General features: G+C 27.4%; 1 protein-coding gene across 1 annotated transcript in view; it reads left to right on the top strand.

Moving 5' to 3' along the window:
- Positions 1-4,089: 4,089 nt before the first annotated feature.
- LOAG_17593 (hypothetical protein) overlaps positions 4,090-7,821 on the top strand; it is a gene marked incomplete at both ends in the record, with an annotated part of 5,699 nt that continues 1,967 nt past the window's right edge. The window contains 9 exons of the mRNA XM_020450253.1: positions 4,090-4,268; positions 4,782-4,910; positions 5,194-5,398; positions 5,682-5,792; positions 5,998-6,153; positions 6,350-6,458; positions 6,700-6,944; positions 7,084-7,171; positions 7,600-7,742. Of these exons, the coding sequence (XP_020306102.1) occupies positions 4,090-4,268; positions 4,782-4,910; positions 5,194-5,398; positions 5,682-5,792; positions 5,998-6,153; positions 6,350-6,458; positions 6,700-6,944; positions 7,084-7,171; positions 7,600-7,742 (1,365 nt within the window). The remainder of the gene's footprint in view (positions 4,269-4,781; positions 4,911-5,193; positions 5,399-5,681; positions 5,793-5,997; positions 6,154-6,349; positions 6,459-6,699; positions 6,945-7,083; positions 7,172-7,599; positions 7,743-7,821) is intronic.

The following is a 7,821-nucleotide window of genomic DNA, read 5'->3' as shown; positions in this document are numbered from 1 at the left end:
TGACTGGTATAAAAAATTCGTTGGGTTGATGAAAAAAAACGAAAAAGGAAAGAGGAAAATATAAATCGAAGAATACTACAAAACTGGGTCAATTTTTCCGTTTTATGGAACCGGATGGAAAAAAAAAGGATGGATGAAAGATTTGGTGACAATAATTTCATTTCTTTTCCGCTGTCCTTATTTGCTTCAAACTATCAATTTAGTCGTCAACACAAATTTTTGCATAAAATTTTGCTTCTTTACATGCAAGGACGATCCAATCATAAAAGATGCATTTTGTGAGAGTGCGCAAAATGACCAACAATTCGGTCTTTTGAATAATTTCATCTCTCCCTCTCTCTCTCTCTCTTCCTCTCCCTTCCTCTCCTCCATCTCTCTCCTTCTTCAGTAATATTATCTTTCAAAGAAAAAATGTACAATAAAAGGCTTATTTTTTAAAAAAGTTGAATTGATTATTGAGAATGTAGCTATTCTTTGTAAAACATTACACAAAATGTGAAAAGGGACGAAAGGACAATTGCGCAGCGCAATTGTGACATGTCGTAATTATCAATCTAAGGTTTAATTGAAGATTTTTCAAATAATTAAACTAATCAGAACTAATTCACACAAAAATGTGAATTTTTAATGGTACAAGGCAAAAAACTATGCTAACCTAAAATAGCTTCATTAAAGTTTGAGGCTAAGTTTGCATAAAATATAGGACAAGTGACAAATACGGATGCAAATGAACATCATAATAATACATTTTTCTAATCATTGAGAAAAAAAGGAAAAGAAACGAACTTGATAAGTTTTATTTCTTAAATGCAAAGGTAGTTGTTGAGACAAAAATTTTAAAATGACAATGAAATGTTTGACGAGAAATTTGTATGAAAGGAGGAGTTGTTGTATTGGTATACCGTTGAAATGACCTTGCAGCATTCATGTATTGATGTTTGTAAAAAGGAAATCAGATTTATACTACTGATAAATGTGATCAGTTAAATAAAATGATATTGATACTACCTGTTGCACACCTATGCTAACATGAGCCAATTTACATGGTGAATTAATTGTAACAAGAAATGAGAGGTAATGAATTGATATTGATATGATACCTGATATTTGTAAAAGTAAATATTCGTGGTTTCAGTTTAATTTACTTCTTTTTTTTTATCAATCTGAAAATATCACGAAAATATTTTGGAAAATATTATGCAAATATTTTAAATAGAATTTCTAAGCTAAAAGAATTTACTACTATAAAGTGGAATATGATGAATGATCGCAATTATCTTTCATAGCTTTTTAATTTTTGCAAATTATGAAAACGATTGTTTATCAGTCTGCCTATAGTCTTGTCATTTTCTGATAAGTAAATTAATTAAAAGAGGCGAAATTTTTTGTTGATATTTAATAATACTGAAGAAAATGTAATATTGTTAGCTAAAAAAAAACAATTGAAATGAAATGGAAATGAGACGGAAATAAAACGCATTCGGAAAATATCACTAATGAAAATGAATGGAAAAAATCACGACAAAATCATTGAAATTTTTGACTTTTTCAAGAAAAAAAGAGAAATGAAACGGAATTATTATTTAATCATCAAACTAGAATGACCTTTTACCTTTTATTTTTTGGTAGCAAAAATTGCTTACTTCAATGATTTGTTCTTTTTGTTAAACTTTAATTAATTTCATAGATGTGTCCGAGGACATATAAAAACTTCAATTTTTGCCATTAAATAGTTTTTTTTGTCTTTCAGAAAAAAATTTTTCTACTATTGTTCTTTTTTTATCCTCTATTCTGATGAGCCAATAAGATTTGTTTTTGAAAAATTCGTTTAAATGAAGTTTTTAATTTTAAAATTTTGCAGTTATTTGTGAGAAAACACTAAGGATCATTTTGTGAAAGTCATTGAAATAATGATAAATTGCAAATTTATCAAATTGATAATCTGGTTGTTTATCATTGTTTGTTGCAATCCAACGTTAAATTTGTGTCAGGTAATAATTAAAATGTTTCTTGAAAAGTTGTTTTATAAAGGACTTAAAATTTAGTTATCGAAAATGATGATGCATTTACATTTTTATTTTTTGTCTAACAAAACTGAAGGAAATGATTTTAAGGAAGTCTTATTTTTTCATGTATTTTAAAAATTCTGATTTTTATCAAATTCTAATTACTATTTACATAATTATTAATTAAATGACAATTTCCTCACGGAAATATTGGGGAATTTAATAAAATGCAATGTTATTAAATGATAAAAATTTTATTTTATTTCGCCCCAAATTTCTTGTCTCATCTCTACTAACTGTTAGGTTATCAATGAACCGATTTATGAATAATTGTCATATCGATAAAGGAGAAACATTAACTGAAAAATCGAAAAATGGACTTAATAATTTACTGAAATTTAAATTGAATCCTTTTCTAAATAATAAAAACTTATTCATTTTAAATTAAATATCATCCACTAAAATGATATCCAAAATTATTATTATTTTAGGAGAGAATATTTAACTTCATCCAATTTAAATGGAATATTCCCTTTAAAGAGACACACAGATCGAGGTTTAAGTAAGATGGAATTTAATTTAAGTAAGCTGTGCAGAGTAACTAAAAGAAAACAACCATTATGACAAAGGTGACAAGTGTTCTGTTATGGTGATAATAAATTAAAAACCTGAACTTATTTGAGATAATTAAATGAAGAGAAAATTTGATCATTTTGTAAAAACTAAGGTGGCATTTGATGATTAAATCACATCTGTCCTAGTTCAATTCTTTTGAAATTTTTTTAGAAAATCTACTGAAATTTGATTTCTTTTAGGAAAGCAATTCATGGAAACGAATACCTATCACATCGAGATTAGATATTTATGATAATTTGATAAGTTGCTCCTAATATTGTTTGCTTTATCAAATTTGATACTGTTAATCATAAAACCTTTAATGAGTTTATTTTTCAAACTTTTGGTTAAAAAAAATTTTCTCACCTAAAGTATGTCATTCTTCAAAAACAGCACAATTATGTGATTGGTCCAGAACGGATCATCTTTAAGCAAATTTGTGATGGACATACAACGGTTCCACTAGGCGCATGTAGTAATGCGTATGTTCGATGTTCCTATAATTCAATTGGTCATTGCATATCGACCATTCTTGAGGAATGTCCAATTGGAAAGGTCCATTAAATACAGCCACACTAATTTATACTATTATTCAACTAATTTTATTGCAATTAATGAAACTTTCAATTTCCAACACACTTATAATAAATATTGATTGAAAGTGGAAATTAGAAATTATGCTAACTTTTTGTAGATTTTTAATGGAGCATTTTGTGAAATTGCACAAAATAATTGCACAAATATATGGAGCCAACAAATGGGCAAAATTAATTCTGAAACAGAAAAGCTTTTTGAGGTGAACTGATGAATTACAATGAAATTTTATTGTCACTATGTGCTTTACTTTTAAATAAGTATGGAACAAATACAATTATAAAATACAATAAATAAGTATGAAAACTAAATAAGTATGGAAATCTAAAAAGGATGGAAATAAGTGTGGAAATTTTGGTCTTTGGTACAATTTTGAAATTTTAGTCTAATTCAAAGACGAGTGCAATAATTCTTATGATAATAATTGAGTGCAATTAGCAACTTTTATCTTTGCAGGAAATGAATTTTTGTTACAATAGCGGTCCAGGAATATATATGTTTCCAAAGATTATATGCTCTCAACAAGCATATGTATGCAAAAATCATAATGAGGGATTTGCAATTACATGTTTACCAGGTAAGCGCAAATGTCATAACTTTATGCGCCTATATTTATTGACAAGTGCAAATTTCTTTTTTTTGTAACTTATGCGTTGATTTCTATAGGATAGGCGCAAATTTTATGACTTATATAAGATCTTCATGTAAACAATTTTTTACAAAAGTTTTTTGAATATATTTTCTCTCGTTTTTCTATTGCTTAATTTGTCTTTTGATCGAAGTAATTAATAAATTGAAGCATCTTTTTTAATTATCTCATTTTATTTTTGTTTTCATTGATTATACTATACTCACCTAATCTACAGGAATGATAATGTTACGACGACCATTCGGCTGTTTTGTTTATCCGCCAAGTTGTGCTTCTGATAAAATTTCAATGAAACAGTCTGCTCCATTAAGGCAATATGCTATTGAAATATATTGTAATAAGCAGCATTTAACAAAACGAAACAACAAAGTAATGATGCTTCCGAAGGTGCAATGCATTACCTGGTAAATCAGCAAATTATTTCATGATCTTTTTTTTATCGATCATATCACTTCTGAATTTTTGGAACTTTTAAAGCTTAGAAATGTAAGTGTTTAAATTTCTGAACTCAAAAAATTAATCAAAAGCAACAATTTGTTAAAATAAAATATTTTTGCAAATTTACATCACTTTTGTCTAAAAAATTTAATATCGAAATTATCAGATATTATGAGATTACGAATGATATTTCCGGATGTTATAAAATGATAACTTAAACATTTCCGAATTTTGCATCAATAATTCTATCATTCAAATAGATATGAATTGTTGTTTATTAGAAAAAAGGAAAAAGAAAAAGTAAATTAAAAGAGCAAAGGTAGTGATCATGTTGGTTACTATCATTGATAACAACAAATTTCAATGCTCGATAGTTGAAGTAATAATTAAAATTTGATAAATGAAATAAAAACAAGTGAATTTTTCCCTAAAAATCGTTTACAATTTAACAGCAATTAAAATATCCCTAAAATATTTAGGTATATTGGATGTGGTGAATTAATTAAAGATATTATTTATTGTGAAAATGGATTCATTTATGATGTAAAATTGCGGAAATGTAGACAACGAAATGTCAAAGATCGTTGCGTAATGCCAGACTTATGCAAGTACTTTTAATTTTAAAAATACAAATTTGAAAAAAAATAATTTTAATCTTTTCATAATACATAGAAGAAAAGAAATTCATTGTATTTTTAGCATTTCAATTTAATTAAAACTTTATCTTTTAATTTTAATAATACTAAAATTGTGTGCAAAAGGAAATTTTTGTAAAATTTACGATCATATCATAATATTTTTCTATTCTCATTTATATTAGAATCTATCACAATTTAGGATTCTGAAACTGAAGTAGTTCACTTATGAGAAATTGGAATAGATCCACTTTAGGAATCGGAAATGGCGAACGATATCATTTGGTGATTGTAATAGACAATTCATATATTGTCGAGATCAAATACCAGAGAAGTTTGTTTGTTCCGAAGGCTTCATCTTCTCTAATGGTCACTGTATACCGATATATCAGGGCAATAGTCAATGTTGGAAGTGTCAAGATGGCCAAAAACAGCATACCTCATTTCATTCATGCAGTGAAGTCAGTAATCCGTTTAATCATCCTCCTTTACTATTTCTATTTTAGGCTCTTTTTGGCATAAAAAACTTGGCCATATAGTCGGCATAACATGTGAAAGATGAAAGTATGCTGTAGAGGAATGATAATTTCAAGTAATCTCAACTTTATCACACATTTTTATTTCTCTTTTATTACATTCAAATTTCAAAATTATCATTAAATTGAAAGAAAAATAAAAAAGATTGAAAGAATGATTGATATTTTTCATTAATTTAATTAAATTTTGTCTTTTTTTTCTTCCAAGTATTCTGTTTGCAAAAATGGTCGCTGGGAGGACTATAGATGTCCAGCTGGGATGGCTTATTTTGAAACCAATCAAATGTGTCAAACAGATCCATCTTGTGCTCATCAATTTGTAAGCACTTGTTATACAAAATGTTTATGCCATTCATTATCAGTAATACCTAAAGGTATGATGCATTTCTGATATGATAAGATACAATGTTTCTATACATTCAATGATTTGTTTATTCTTGCATAGAAGTTGAAATTTAAATTTTACAATAAAATTGTCATGAAAAATTACATGCTTTATGCATATTTTTTCTACATAGTTGCAGAAATGTCAAATAGGCACATCATTCCAACTGAATTGCAACGAATACTTGATCTGTTCTTCGAAAGGTATCATTGAACATCGCTTTTGTCCACCATTTCATCGATGGGACAATCAAGCGCTCCTGTGTATTTTTGATAATGACTGCTTACCTCCATCGGTTCGTTGTTAAATCAAAAAAGAAGGACAGATGAAAGAGGAAGATGGAACAATATGCATAAACTTTTGATAATATCAAGACAGAATCATCAAGCTGAATCAAAATTCAAAATATGAAGTCATATTTAGATATTGTTCAAGTGAAGTGAAAATTTAGTGGAGGGAATTTTTGTGAAAGGATAGATGGACTTTTATAGAATGAACCATGTAGAGAGGGCGCAATTATCCATAGTTTCGATTGCAAATTTTATCATCACTGTTTAAATGGCAAATGGTATAGAATGTCGTGTGTCACACATCCAACTGGTAATTATTTCCTATTTTTTTTTCTCTTTGATAACTTATTGTGTTTAGATTTTCAATGAAAATTTGCACCGAAACATTTCAACTAATCAATAAAATATCTGGATACAAATTAATTGGAATATCTTATTCATTGATATCATATGGAAGCAATGTCTTATTTTAATTATAGACTAATTCTGCTAATATATAATAACATTACTTAAATTATAATTTAACTTTAAATAATGAGTATGTATTGTAGCAGAGTTGTGCAAAATATGTCGCCATTACGGTAATAATGTCACTTGGCAAGCAGAAGAAAAATGCAGTGAAGGTGATACGGTAGCAAATCCGCAAGATTGCGGAAGTTATGCGATATGTGATGATAGAAGAAGATGGAAGAGTGTACGATGTAAAGATGGCACTTTCTGGAATCAAAATTTAAAACAGTGTTATCATATCACTGACTGTAAGGCATTCAAGCGTGTAGAATGCAATCATGGAGAGGTCAGGGGTCATTTTTCAATCTCATTTAAATTTATTGAACATAATTTAAAAAATTTCAATACCTTTTAACTTAAACAACGAAAAATTTGTCAGAGATATTTAACAAAATGATTGATCGATTTAAGACATTAAATTTTAGTATCTGATTGGTGGTATATGCAACAAATATTTAAAATGTATGCAGGGTTCTTGGATAACAATGAAATGCTTCCCGGGATATGCTTTTGGTAAATTTCTTAGAAACGAAAATATTGACTTTTTTTTTCTTTTCATATATGATGTCATATTTTTTAATAAAATGTAATGCAAAAAAAGACAAGATAGATAGAGAAGAAGGAACAGAGCAATTAATCTTGTCTTAATTATTTCAATGTTAAGTTAGATAGTTATATCGCTAATTTATGTGGAATAAAATAAATAAATTGCCGACATCTTTTTTGTTGTGTAATTTTTAAAATTAAGTCAAAATTCAAAATTTAAAATGAAGGAATCAAAACACTTCACGTTTAAAGTTTAACGTTTCACGTGAAACATTATTATATGTTAAACATTATTGTATGTTATATATATTATATGTTAATGTCATATGCGGTCTTGCTATAATTTGCATAAGCATTTACGTAAATGAAAACTGTGTAATTTACACATTATTTAGATGTAACCACGAAGAAGTGCGTTATCTCGAATGAATGTGTATCATTGGGTAATAAGTATTTAAGTATGATCGATAACGATACAACTGATTCATCATCACCATTTCTTCAAATGAAACAAAACTGGAACAGAATTAATAACTACGTAGGATAATTAAATCATTTAATGTAGATTATCTCAAAAGTGATATATATATATATATACATATATATATATATATATA

This window comes from Loa loa (genome assembly GCF_000183805.2).
Source record: "Loa loa unplaced genomic scaffold supercont3.98, whole genome shotgun sequence".
Lineage (NCBI taxonomy): Eukaryota > Metazoa > Nematoda > Chromadorea > Rhabditida > Onchocercidae > Loa > Loa loa.
The sequence above is the reverse complement of the archived record's forward strand: the minus strand, read 5'-3'. Positions and strand labels throughout refer to the sequence as shown.